We start from the raw sequence: 14,394 nt of genomic DNA, 5'->3' as shown, positions 1-14,394 counted from the left end.
TGTCTACCACCTGGCCATATGGATCAGTTTTTAGGCTGTGCCGGTCAGATACTGTAACTACACACTGTGGTAGAGCTCTGCCAGCATACTCTGTTTATTTAGTCCAGTACATGAGACGTGTGCCAGTCTATCACAGCACTGCACAGCATGCATCCAGTGCCAGCTGCGGGGCCCCATAATGTTGGGCCCACAAATTCCACAAGTCATTTGACATTTGCTACTAAGTCTCTGATGTCCTTCGTGGACCCGAAAAGTGACAACTGCTTTTAAGAGCTCAAAATATGCACAGAGAAGTTGTCAGCTCTCTTGGCAGGTCATAGAATGCATCACCCAGCAGGGGGCAACAGTGAGCTCTGACATATACTGGTGATGCCCCTCTAGTGGGAGAGATCAGAGAAGACTCTCACCCTTTGTCATTTAAAGGAGCTCCCTCTAGTGGTGGTTGCCGGAAGCCAGAATGTAATTATGTCTATAAAGGGGATTTGGAGTTCTGTATTATAAAAATGGGGCTCTGACCGCTATATGAAGAGTAAAAAGAAGGATTATTTGCCTGTTATGGCCTGCATGACTCATGACACCTACCATCTGCATGATCCTGACGAAGGGGTCTCCCTTTTTGTTTTCAATGCCGTCACACCAAAATCATTAATATTAATCATGGTGCACAAAGGGTTAAAGGGCATCTGTCAGCAGTTTTGCACCTATGACACTGGCTGACCTGTTACATGTGCGCTCAGCACCTGAAGGCATCTGTGTTGGTCCCATGTTCATATGTGCCCGTATTGCTGAGAAAAATGATGTTTTTTAGTATATGCAAATGAGCCTCTAGGAGCAATGGGGGCGTTACCATTACACCTAGAGGCTCAGCTCTCTCTGCAGCTGCCGCTGCCTCTGTACTTTGATTGACAGGGCGATGCAGTGTAAACCTCATCACACCTGTCCCTGTCAATCAAAGTGCAGAAGGCGCGGCAGTTGCAGAGAGAGCAGAGCCTCTAGGAGTAATGGTAACACCCCTGTTGCACCCAAAGGCTCATTTGCATATAATAAAACATAATTTTTCTCAGCAATGCGGACACATATGAACATGGGACCAACACAGATGCCTTCAGGGGCCGAGCGCACATGTAACAGGTCAGCCAGTGTCATAGGGACAAAACTGCTGACAGATGCCCTTTAACCCTTTGTGCACCATGATTAATATTAATGATTATGGTGTGACGGCATTGAAAACAAAAAGGGAGACCCCTTCGTCAGGAGTCATGCAGGCCATAACAGGCAAATAATCCTTCTTTTTACCCTTCATATAGCGGTCAGAGCCCCATTTTTCTATTATAGAACTCCAAATCCCCTGTATAGACATAATTACATTCTGGCTTCCGGCAACCACCACTAGAGGGAGCTCATAGGAGGCTTTATATATATAGAAGTCAATAATTACGTCCTGAGCTCCCCCTAGGGGTGACTGCAGGCAGACAGAAATGTATTGCCTATCTTCACATCTATGCAGGAGGTTTGGAGCTTTGTATCAGAAAACTGGAGCTCTGACCGCTATAAAGTTATATTAAGAAATGAATCAGTAGAGAGCGTTGGACCTAAAGATGCCAAGACGATAAAGGTGGAGAGCAGTCAGATGGGTCTTACCCGATGGTGTTCCCAGAGGCGTGTTGTTTGGGGGTCGAATTGTGCGCTGTAGCTGGGGTCCTCCAGTGTCCTCCTCCCCCGGCTCAGAGTCTGTGTGAAGAAGGAATATAGAAATCGGTTACAGATAAAGGACACTTTGTCTTCTCCTTGGTGCCATCATTGCCTCCAGATGAGCGGCTCCGCCATGTCGCAGCGCGCTGCATGAATCCACTTGCTGTTTGACCCATTCGCAATGACACAAATCTCAGGTCTTTCTCCGTTAAAGGCGACCGCGAGGAATCCTCCCATCCCCCTTTCAAGATGTTTAAAGGGGATTTCCAAGACTTTTATGCTGATGACCTAGGTCACCAGTATCTGATCGGTGGGGGTCCGACACCCGGGACCCCCGCTGTACGAGAAGGCACGGGCGCTTGCAGTAGTGACACGCTCTTCTCTTTGCTTTTCCTAGGCCAGAGACGTCACGATCGTCGGCCACATGACCTAGGAGCGCAGCTCAGCCTCAATGAAGTGAATGGGGCTCAGCACGATACCAATCACAGCAGCTATACAATGTACGGCGCCGTCCTTGCTGAGCTGAGGGAAGGCCGCAATGCTACTGCGAGTGCAGGTGTCTGCTCAAACAGCTCATCGGTGGGGGTCCGGGGGGTCGGACACCCACGATCAGACACCGATGACCCATCCATAGGATAAGTCATCTTTAGAAAAGTCTCGGAAAAACGATTTATATTGGAAATGTTTACAATTTTCCAATATGCTTTTTGTATCAATTTCTCACAGTTTTCAAGATCTCTGTTTGCTGTCATTCAATAGATTCCTTCATTGTTTACTCCCAGTAGATAGAAAAATCCATCCTGGTCCTGTTTTATTGCAACACGGAAGATGTTAACTTACAAGTACAGTGGGAAGAGGGCTATGTATTACCCCCATGCTGATATTGGGGGGTCCTAGTAGTACCCACAAAATCATTAGGATGAAAATGGAGGTTATGGCGCAGCAACTAATAGCAATGTATGTATATGTTTTAGGGCTCATGCACACGTCCGCAAAATACGGGCCCTGGCCGTTCTAGCACCGCATCACAGATGCGGACCCATTCACTTGAATGGGTCTGTAATCAGGAAGGTCGGTGCGGTACGGAGGCAAGGAACGGGTTTCTGCCCGTGCCTCCACAAGTTGTGCAATTTGCGGTCCGCAGCACGGTCGTGTGCATGAGCCCTTAGTCGATGTTGGGAACAAGTTACACAATGTGACCAACACACAAGGCCTGTATGGGTATACAGTATATAGGTCTGTGTAGGCCCCAGGCACCATATTATCATCTAGGAGCCCTGCAGCCCTCTGCATAGGGCGCTGCTATAATCATGAATCACATACGCTCCAAGCCCTGTTATGATTGCATTAAATGCGACTATATGTTCCACACTTGCAACATACAGGACATATGAAGTGATGGCTATTATTTCGCAGAATTGAGGGTGACTTTTCTTACCATAGCTGTGTTTCCTGCAGGAGCGGAATACTTCGCTTCCATAGGGGCAGCGAGAGAAAAAGACATATCACAAACTGTTAGTAACAGCCCTAGGATTTCAAGCATGCAAGTCCATGCAATGACATTCATGCAAGCTGCTCTTCCACATGTCAACACTAGAGGCCGCCGTAACACAGCTGCTGGAAGTTGTGCTTCATTCCATTGTGGTTGCAGTACCCGGTGCACCTCTAGAGGTCACCAGCAAATGCTGCAGTTAAGCCAGATTGCAATAGGGGGATATCTGACCCAATAAAAAATAAAAAATAGGGATTCCTATGTTATTATTGGCTTCTTCCAGCAACTGCATCTCCCTTCGGCATGCATCTATTTCTAGTCTTGCAGTACGGTTAACACACGGAGTTAGGATATGCTATAATTTTATGATTCGACCTCTGTGGCCCCACCGATCCTGAGAATGAAGGGGCTGCAGCGCTGATTTAGTTTTCCCTGCACAGCAGCGCCTTCTGGCTGTGTGAGGAACTGCAGCCAACCTCCTGCACTTGAATGGAGCTGTGCTGCAGGTCCCTGCACTACAGATGCTGCGGTGCCCCTTTGCAGGGTAAACAGTAAAGGGGGGCAGCACTACTTTATACCTGTGCCCCTTCATTTTCTGGTTTATTTGGGGACCCAGAGGTCTCACCGACCATAAAGTGATGGCATAGCCAAACGATAGGATGAGAATACCCCTTTAAAGAGGATGGCCCATCTCAGACATTGATGGCATATCACCAGGATTGGCCATGAATGTCAGATAGGTGCGGGACCAGGGACATAACTACCATGCGACTGCTTTGGGGCCCCAGCGCAAGAAGGGGCCCAGTCTTGGGATTAACTCCTTTTCTACTGGAGGTGAAAACTTGGTCAGGACTCTACCCTGTAAAGCAGGCATGCTTAACCTGCGGCTCTCCAGCTGTTGCAAAACTACAACTCCCAGCATGCCCGAACAGCCTACAGCTATCAGCCTACAGCAGGGCATTGTGGGAGTTGTAGTCTTACTAACAGCTGGAGTGCCGCAGGTTGAGCATACCTGCTCTAAAGGAACAACTTTTAGTAAATAAGGCAGTGGAAAAATGGCCTGAGGGTCACTGAAAAGGGTTTAGGCGGGAATCCTTCTGCCCTGTGTGGGGGCCTGGTCTGATCTTTGCTATGGGGCCCTTACTTCTCTATGTACGCCACTGTGCGGGACCCAGTTCTAACTCCAGAACAGGGTTCCCGAAGTGATCAGGGAGTTTAGGAGAGCACCAGCTCAGCTATTTCCGTCAGTCCCGCGGCAGTTAATGCAGCATTGGCTGCGCTTGCACGGTGCCCTCTGTACGCACCACCATGGTGCTTCCGAAAACAGCCCAGTGCACTAACTCAACTATTTTCAGAACTCCCATAGCGATGAATGGATAGCAGACTGCGCATGCGCAGTGCACGCTCCTTCACTTCAGGGGCCTCGTTCCGGAGATAGTTGCAGAGGTGGAACTCGCAACTATCTGACACTGATGGCATATCAATGGGGGATAGGAATGGGGGCTCTCTGGGGCGCCCTCTGGTGGTGTCAACAGAAATGCATTGGTTATTGTTATGGAGCTGCGACCACTATTCATGGTTGGGGCGCATATTCGGGTTCACGGTTAGACGGTATAGTCCTATAGTATGTCCTGGTGATCTCATTTCGACCTGTTTTGGCGAATGATTATCTCTGAGTCTGTAGATGAGATGAGAGGCTGGTGTAGTCAGGCAGAGGTTACCATGGTGATTCCCGGCCTGATTTCGGATGCCAATATATATTTTTCTAATTTAGAAACAGAAATCATCCACAAACCCGATATATGATAACGATGAGGCGGGAAATGCATAATATGCATGAAAGCATCGACATATATATAGTTAATGGGGCGCCATGGTTCCTGTATATTGCATTCAAATATCACAGACCACGTTCACATTCCCTCGCCCATAGGGCGTCACAGCTTCCTGTGGTTATGGGGCGAGAATAAGAAGAACTCCCGATAAAATGCATGGTGTAATGTAAATGTGATAAGATTGGGTACTGTAGCCATAGTGGACGCTGGCAGGGCCTTCTTTGCCACATACAGTACCATAAACAGTACATGATACAGATCTCCTTAGCCTATGGCTCTCCAGCTTTTGTGACACTACAACTCCCAACATGGCCTGGCAGCTCTAGTTTCACAACTGCTGAAAAACCACAAGTCGGAGACCACTGCCACACAAGCAGATTTTCCAGCTTTAAATATGGGATCTGGGGGTCTTAGTTTTGGAGTCTGAACTGGGGTTTGAATTATTTTGGAGTCTGATCTGGGGTCTGAATTTTGGAGTCTGATCTGGGGTCTGAATTTTGGAGACTGATTTAGGTTCTGGATTTTGGAGTCTGATCTGGGGTCTGAATTTTGGAGTCTGATCTGGGGGTCTGAATTTTGGAGTCTGATCTGGGGTCTGAATTTTGGAGTCTGATTTGGGGTCTGAATTTTGGAGTCTGATCTGGGGTCTGAATTTTGGAGTCTGATCTGGGGTCTGAATTTTGGAGACTGATTTAGGTTCTGGATTTTGGAGTCTGATCTGGGGTCTGAATTTTGGAGTCTGATCTGGGGGTCTGAATTTTGGAGTCTGATCTGGGGTCTGAATTTTGGAGTCTGATTTGGGGTCTGAATTTTGGAGTCTGATCTGGGGTCTGAATTTTGGAGTCTGATCTGGGGTCTGAATTTTGGAGACTGATTTAGGTTCTGGATTTTGGAGTCTGATCTGGGGGTCTGAATTTTGGAGACTGATTTAGGTTCTGGATTTTGGAGTCTGATCTGGGGGTCTGAATTTTGGAGTCTGATCTGGGGTCTGAATTTTGGAGACTGATTTAGGTTCTGGATTTTGGAGTCTGATCTGGGGGTCTGAATTTTAGAGACCAGTTTGGGGTCTGAATTTTGAAGTCTGACCTGAGGTCTGAACTTTGGAGACTAATCTGGAGTCTGATCTGTGGTCTGAATGTTGGAGTCTGATCGGGATCTGAACTTAGGAATCTGATTAGGAGTCTAAATTTGGGAGTCTGGTCTGGGTTCTAATCTGGATTTTAAGTTATTGTAACTTTAAATACAAATGGCATTAGAGATGAATTTTGTAGGCAATCCCTGGTCTTAGGTCTGAAATATGGGATCTGGTCTGGTGTCTGATTTTTGTGGTCTGATCTGGGGTCTGAACTATTAGTCTGGGCTTTGTGGTCTGAATATAGAAGGGATGTTACCCTGCCCATGGCGGGTCACGCCTCTCACAATTCCAAACTGACACAGCGCACAATACATGTTACATTTTGATTGTTGGATGATGAGGGTAACGTCACAATGTGATGATGTTTTAGCAACGCACCATGAGTAAATCGTCCAAAGACCCTCCGGGAGTGTCCTGATTTCTACAGAGGAGAAAGAGAAGCAGCTGAATTAAAGTCTAGGAAAGTAGATTGAACGCCCCCCGACAACCTCACGCTGACCCCGGCTGGATTCTCCTCAGTAACCTACAGGTTGATAAGATGCATCAGACGATAACGACTCTAGTAGGAATTCTTGATCTGTTGCCGTGGCAACGACCGCTGACCCTGTCACTATCACTAAAGGTCTTTACAGCGCTGTACACTAATATAGCAAAACAAGGAGAAGTAACGATCCTCCCCCCTCCCATAATGCAGTGGGGGAGCAATCATCTGCAAGCGTTCATGTTACTGGCATCTTAGTGATGGGTTTTCACAGTGATCTGGTGAAGCCGACATGATGCATGCAAGGTTAAGTCGATCTATGCACCTACGCATGCACATTAACCTAAGACATACTTGCCAACTTTACCTAAATTTTGGGGAGGCTCCCCCCCCAAAACAGGAGATACCCCTTGGACTCCTTGAAGCGTTGGCAAATCTATTGTAAATGCTGCCAATTTTCCACCCACAATCCTGCATCAGAAAATCTGCTGCAGATATAGCAGTCACCACTAGGGGGAGCTTAAAGGCTTTCTGTATAAAAATCTGCAGTGAGCTCCCCCTAGTGGTGACTGCAGGCATGCAGACACTTCTCATTTCACTCCAGGCCTGTATGAAAGGAAGCAGGGATTTCCAGCTCTGCAACAAAGAGAAGGCTCCCACCTCTATAACAATATGCTGAATCATATGAGTGTCACGGTCTAGGAGACTGGCTGCACCTTATGTGATCTGACAGCCTCTCAGGTTTCACTCTTCTGTGTTGTTGCTGGGTATGACCACACCTCTGGTCTCAGGTGTAGCTCAAGTGGTAATTTCTACTCGTCTATTTAGTCTGGCCTCACCCATCATGCTATGCGGTTGATAGCTCCTTTTGGTTGTGAAGTGCTGGTGTCTGGTTCTCCTCTGAGTTCCTGTTTCTCTGCATATTTTGGAGTTAAGTGTCTTTTCCCTATTTCTTGTTTGTGGTTTTCCCCTACCTTTTGGTATTAGGCCTGAGGGAGTCTCCTGTTCCTTCAGCTGGAAAAGAACAGGTCATCTCTTGTCCTGACACTATTTACAGGGCACTTTAGGGTCAGATAGGGCCCTAGGTTCCAGCGTATGAACATTCCTACCATCAAGGTCTGTTCATATTTATAGCAGTCAGGGCTCAGGTTAGGGATTCACTAGGTGGTGACCTTCCCCACTTTCCCTAGTTTCCAGGCATAGTACCTTTTCCCTTCCCTCTTGTGGTCGGTGTGGTTATCCTCGCACACCACGCCGTGATAATGAGTTAAGCAATACATTCACTTTAAACTGCCTTTTCCTAAAAATCTTATTTTTCAAAAAAAAATACATAATTCCATAACTGGATGACAATCCATAGAATGACAGGATCCTGTATGTAAGAAATAACAAATGGGCAGGTGGACGGTATCACTGCCAATCTAGGTAAACTGGCATTTCTAGACTTCTATGAAAGCTATAATCAGATTCATAGAAGATACAATGGATAAAACCATAGGTGTGGATACTGAACTGCTACATTTTGCATACTTTTTTTTGTCCCTTTGGTCCCCCTCGTGCATTTGGCAGGGGGGACTTACTGTATTCCTTGGAGCCATTAAAGGATCAGAGCAGCGACACAGACAGCAGCTCCGGTCAGAGTGAGCTCCTCATGAATCAGCGGAGAGAAGAATGGACTGTGATGTAACTGCTCGATGACCCAGGTCTGTCTGATCCAAGCTGGCGGCCAGCCCGTCATCTCCAGCGAGCAAACAAATCAAATGATTACCTGTCCGTGTATTAAATCAGCCTCCTATTTAAACATCACAGTGTAATATCTCTTTGCCCTGCAGTCTCGCTGTCATCCCTGGTGACAATTCACTATATCCCAGTCTATAAAACCAAAATACTCCCAAAAAAATATAAAAATAAAATCAAACACAGCCCTCATTGGAGGCAGTATTATACAGTGCTTTGAAAATGTATTCATACCCTTTCAACTTTTCCACAATTTTTCATGTTACACCCACAAACTTAAATGTATTCTATTGGGATTTTAGGCGATACATAGACACAAAGTAGCAAGTATGTGTGAAGTGAAAAGAAAATGATACATGGTTTTCCAAATTTTTTATAAATACAAATCTGGAAAGTGTGCCCTACATTTGCCTTGAAAAAGTATTTAAAGGGCCTCTGTCACCCCACTAAACCGTTTTTTTTTTTTTTTTTTGTTTACTTATAATCCCTACACTGTGATTTCTGCCTACATAATCTAATTAATCATTTTGGTCCAGTAGATTGTGTTAAAAACGTGCTTTTAAAATATGCAAATTACCTTGCTACCAGCAAGTAGGGCGGCTACTTGCTGGTAGCAGCCGCATCCTCCGATCCTAAAGACGCCCCCTCCTCATGTTGATTGACAGGGCCAGGGAACGGGATCGTCCTCTGCTGGCCCTGTCTGCTATCAAGATCTCGCGCCTGCGCCGTAACGGTATTCAGTCGGCGCAGGCGCACTGAGAGGCGGCCGCTCCATCCTCAATGCGCCTGCGCCGATGACGTCACATCTATACCCGGCGCAGACGCATTGAGGATGGAGCGGCCAAGTGAGCGTCCTCCTCTCAGTGCGCCTGCGCCGATTGAAGACAGGTACGGCGCAGGCGCAAGATTTTGAATGCAAACAGGGCCAGCAGAGAACGATCCCGTTCCCTGGCCCTGTCAATCAACATGCGGAGGGGGCGTCTTTAGGATCGGAGGATGCGGCTGCTACCAGCAAGTTGCCGCCCTACTTGCTGGTAGCAAGGTAATTTGCATATTTTAAAAGCACGTTTTTAACACAATCTACTGGACCAAAATTATTAATTAGATTATGTAGGCATAAATCGCATGAAAAGGGTTTATAAGTAAACAAAAACAAAAAAACGGTTTATTGGGGTGACAGAAGCCCTTTAAACCCTTTGAACGTTTCCACATTTTTTCATGTTACCCCCACAAACCTAAAAACCCAAAAAATACATTTTTGTGATAGACCAACACAAAGTACAAGAATGTGTAAAGTGAGAAGAAAATGATACATGGTGTTATAAATAAAAATGTGAAAGTGTATTGTATTCAGCCCCCTGAGTCAATACTTTGTAGGACCATCTTCTGCTGCAGCTTCAAGTCTTTTGGGTATCTCTCTATAAACTTTGCAAATCTAGAGGCTGAACTTTTGGCCCACTCTTCTGTGCAAAAGAGCTTGCGCTCAGTCAGATTGGATGGAGAGCGTCTGTGAACAGCAATTTTCATGTCTTGCCACAGATTCTCAATGGGACTGGTTCTGGACTGTGACTGGGCCGTTCTAACACATGAAGATGCTTTGATCTAAACTATTCCATTATAGCTCTGGCTGTATGTTGAGGGTTGTTGTCCTGCTGTGAGGGTTGTTGTCCTGCTGGAAGGTGATCCTCCGCCTCAGTCTCAAGTCTTTTACAGCCTCTACAAGGTTTTCCTCCAAAATTTCCCTGTATTCAGCTCCATCCATCTTCACATCAGCTCTGACCAGCTTCCCTGTCCCTGCTGAAGAAAGGCCTCCCCGTAGCACGATGCTGCCACCGCCATGTTTCACGGTTGGGATGGTGTGTTTCAGGGTGATATGCGCCACAAATAGCGCTGTGCATTTAGGCCAAAAAGTTCAACTTTGGTCTCATCTGACCAGAGCACCTTCTGCTACATTCCTGTTGTGTCCTCTACATGGCTTGTGGCAAACTGCAAACAGGCTTGCTTTCAAAAATGGCTTTCTTCTTGCCTCTCTTCCATAAAGGCCAAATTTGTGGAGTACACGACTAATAGTTGTCCTGTGGACAGATTCTCCCACCTGAGCTGTGGATCTCTACAGCTTCACCAGAGTGACCATGGGCCTCTTGGCTGCTTCTTTAATTAGTTCTCTCCTAGCCTGGGTTGTCAGTTTATGTGGACAGCCACATCTTAGTAGGTTTGCAGTTGTGCCATACTCCATTTTCAGATGATGGATTGAACAGGGCTCCATGAGATGTTCAGAGCTTGGGATATTTGTTTAGAACCTAAACCTGCTTTATACTTCTGTACAACTTTATCTCTGACCTGTCTGGTGTGTTCCTTGGTTTTCATGATTCTGTTTGATCACTAATGATCTGTCATGCCCCGCCCTGACTATGTGCGGAGGTCGGCCAGAATAGCAGCACGAGTTTAGTGTTTTGTTTTGGAGACGTGCTGGATCCGCCTCTCATCAGGTGCACTGGGTGGGGTCATTAGTTTAAATAGCACTCCATCCCAGTGCTCTGAGCGGATTATAGGAATCACTTTGGTCTTGGAAGCTAGGAAGGAAGGTTGTCTGTTCCAGCTCAGAAAGATAAGTGTGGTTTCAAGTTTCGTTGCTTGCTGTCTTGGTTGTTTTGTGTCCTCTCTCCCATCCAGGTTCTGTGCGAGCAGGCTGCTCCTATTTCCCCTCTTCACCATCTCCGGGAATTTAGGGTGTTTCAGCCCAGGCACGGGGGCACATCATACCTACCAACAAGGTCTGCATGTGGGCTGAGCAGTGCAGGGAGAGAGGTCAGTGATTAGCTAGGAGGTGACCCTTCCCCTGCCTCTCGCCTAGAGCCTGGTTGGTGGTTTATCTGTGAGTCTGAGTGCACGTCCGCCGTGACATGTTCACTAACAATCCTCTGAGACCTTCACAGAACAGCTGTAGTTATACTGAGAATACATTACACACAGGTTGACTATTTAATAAGTAGGTGACTTCTGAAGGCAATTTGTCACACTGCATTTTATTTAAAGGTATCAGAGTACAGGGGGCTGAATACAAATGCACGCCACACTTTCAGATTTTTATTTATAACAACTTTGGAACACCATGTATCATTTTCTTTTCACTTTACACATTCTTGTACTTTGCGTTGGTCTATCACATAAAATCCCAATAAAATACATTTAAGTTTGTGGGGGTAACATGAAAAAATTTGGAAACGTTCAAAGGGTTTAAATACTTTTTCAAGGCACTGTATAGACTTTTCTTATTGAAGCAGGACTTTGCATTTGCACAAGCAGTGACTCGGCCTCATCTAGGACTGACACATGCCCCTCACTGCCGCACATTTGTAGATGACATCCCCCCGCGTGTGGTTATGAACCTGGCAGGTCTACTAAACCCTTTCTGACATATTAGAGCACTGAATATTTTATGAGTAGCTCGCCGCGAGCACCCGGCACATCTAACAATAAATGCATTTGTACAGCGCAGTATATTACACAAATAACCCGCATTGGAATTATATTTAAAAAAATCACGGCTGGAGGGACAATAATGAGCGCAACTTCTACCTATTCCCGCAGAGTGGGACCCCACAACAACACTGCCCGCAGATCTGTCCTGAATTGGGGGTCTTAAAGGGGGAGTCTACTTTTAATAATTTTCTAACTTTGCTGTGGGGCTTGATTTGTATGATTTTTTAGAAAGCAGCAGTGACAAAAATTGGGATCTAGCCATAGGAGGTGCTTGGCAACTGGGGGGGCCCTGTTACAGATTTTGCATTGAGGCCCATAAGTGTCAATTTACGCCCTTGAGCAGACCATACCATGTCCACATTATATGTTCTCCAGCTTTCTGCAGATATTTACAACCACATAGTTCTAAAGTTATAGTTAGTGTCAGTCAACACTGTATTTCTTGAATTCTATTCATGGACAAGGAGACTCAGAATGAACAGCGCTCATGGCCCCTCCTAAATAGCAGTGCATGGAGCTATGTAATATTGGATGAAATCATACTGAAAGTATAGAAAAAAGTAAGACAATTGTCCTCAGTAAGGGATATGGGTGCAATCTATGGGAGTCTGTTGCAACTGGGCATTAACCGTTTCCTGACATCATAATACAAAAAGGAGCGCATGGACGGGGTGCAGGAGCTGAGTCCGCTCCATATTTCGTGGGGGCCATCTCTGTTGTACAATACTCCAATACCCGCTATTGCACCCCTGAGATGCAGCAATCAATAGCAACTGCAGCCTCAGCCTCAGAGTATTTACACAGTGGGAAGGGATTCTCTAAGTCCCCGATCACCTCCCAAGTGGATGCCCATCACATGTCATGACTGTTGGGTACCTAGAGAAGTTGCCAGATCGGCCATGTTACTGCTCCTATTACACCCTGCCCCATAAAAGTACAATACACTGAAATACCGAACTGATAAAGCAATCAAATGCTGCTGTCCGCTAGAGGTAATAAAATAAAAAATATATATAAAAAAATAATAAAATTTTTATTAATTTAAAAAGAGAAAAGTTTCAACACCTCTCCCCCTTCCCATTTATAATAGGAAAGAAATGAAATAAGTATTATTGTATTATTGGCATCACAATGTCCAGAAATGAGGAGGAGACGCAGTCTTTCTATGTGGGCGTCTCCTTCTCTCTGGCTGTAGCGCTGTCCAATCGCAGCCAGGGAGAAAAAAACCTTCCTGGCTGTGACGCTCTGCGTTGCGATTGGAGACAGCGCTACAGCCAGGGAGAAGGAGACGCCCACGGAGAAAGACTGCGTCTCCTCCTCATTGCTCCGATGCTCAGTATTAGCATATTGAGCGGGAGACATCCGGCGGGGCACAGCGGGGCATAGGAGGCATATTTTAAAAAATCAAGCAGGGTGGCAGCATCAGCGGGAGGACCCCGCAAGTACAGGTATATATCTACCTTAATAAAATCGCATGAAAGGTAAGTAATAAATAGTCTATGAGGTATCACTTTCTGTTTTAAAAGCAGAGAAATAGAAATTTAGAAAACTGCACATTTTTCAAAATTTTTGGTAAATTTTTAATTATATCGACTCATATTTACCACTGTCATGAAGTACAATGTGTTACGAGAAAGTCTCAGAATGGCCTGGATAAGTAAAACCGTTCCAAAGTTATCACCACATAAAGTGACACATGTCAGATTTGCAAAATTAGGCTCTGTCTAGAAGGGGGTAAATGGCCCAGATGTGAAGTGGTTGAAGAGGACCTTTCACCGCTCCTGACATGTGTGTTTTAATAGCTATATGCATTTCCTGTATAATAACATTCTGGAGCCTCTATTCTTATGTCTGTATGTCGTGCCATTCCTCTATTATTTCTACTACAAGTTATAGGCCTCTTTCACACGGGCGCCATGTTTTTTGCCCGAATAAGATGCGGGTGCGTTGCGGGAAAATGCGAGATTTGTCCGCTCGAGTGCAAAACATTGTAATGCGTTTTGCACGCGCGTGAGAAAAATTGGCATGGGTTAGGTGTTCTGTAGATTGTATTATTTTCCCTTATAACATGGTTATAAGGGAAAATAATAGCATTCTTAATACAGAATGCATAGTACAATAGCGCTGCAGGGGTTAAAATAAAAAATAATAATAATTTAACTCACCTTAATCCACTTGATCGCGCAGCCGGCTTCTCTTCTGTCTTCATCTTTGAGGAATAGGACCTTTGATGACGTCATTGCGCTCATCACATGGTCCATCACATGATCCATCACCATGGTGATGGACCATGTGACGGTCCATGTGATGAGCGCAGTGACATCATCACAGGTCCTTTTCCTGTGCACAGCAAAGATGAAGACAGAAGAGATGCCGGCTGTGCAAGCAAGTGGATTAAGGTGAGTTAAATCATTTTTTATTATTTTTAACCCCTCCAGCCCTATTGTACTATGCATTCTGTATTAAGGATTCTATTATTTTCCCTTATAACCATGTTATAAGGGAAAATAATAATGATCGGGTCTCCATCCCGATCATC

The 14,394-nt window shown here is 45.6% G+C and overlaps 1 protein-coding gene across 1 annotated transcript in view; it reads right to left on the bottom strand.

Moving 5' to 3' along the window:
* Nucleotides 1–14,394, bottom strand: part of SPEG (striated muscle enriched protein kinase) — a 218,311-nt gene that overhangs the window by 133,262 nt on the left and 70,655 nt on the right. The window contains 1 exon segment of the mRNA XM_044303636.1: nt 1,642–1,731. Coding sequence (XP_044159571.1) covers nt 1,642–1,731 — 90 coding nt within the window.

The sequence above is a fragment of the Bufo gargarizans genome, chromosome 8, assembly GCF_014858855.1.
Source record: "Bufo gargarizans isolate SCDJY-AF-19 chromosome 8, ASM1485885v1, whole genome shotgun sequence".
Classification (NCBI taxonomy): Eukaryota; Metazoa; Chordata; class Amphibia; order Anura; family Bufonidae; genus Bufo; species Bufo gargarizans.
The sequence above is the reverse complement of the archived record's forward strand: the minus strand, read 5'-3'. Positions and strand labels throughout refer to the sequence as shown.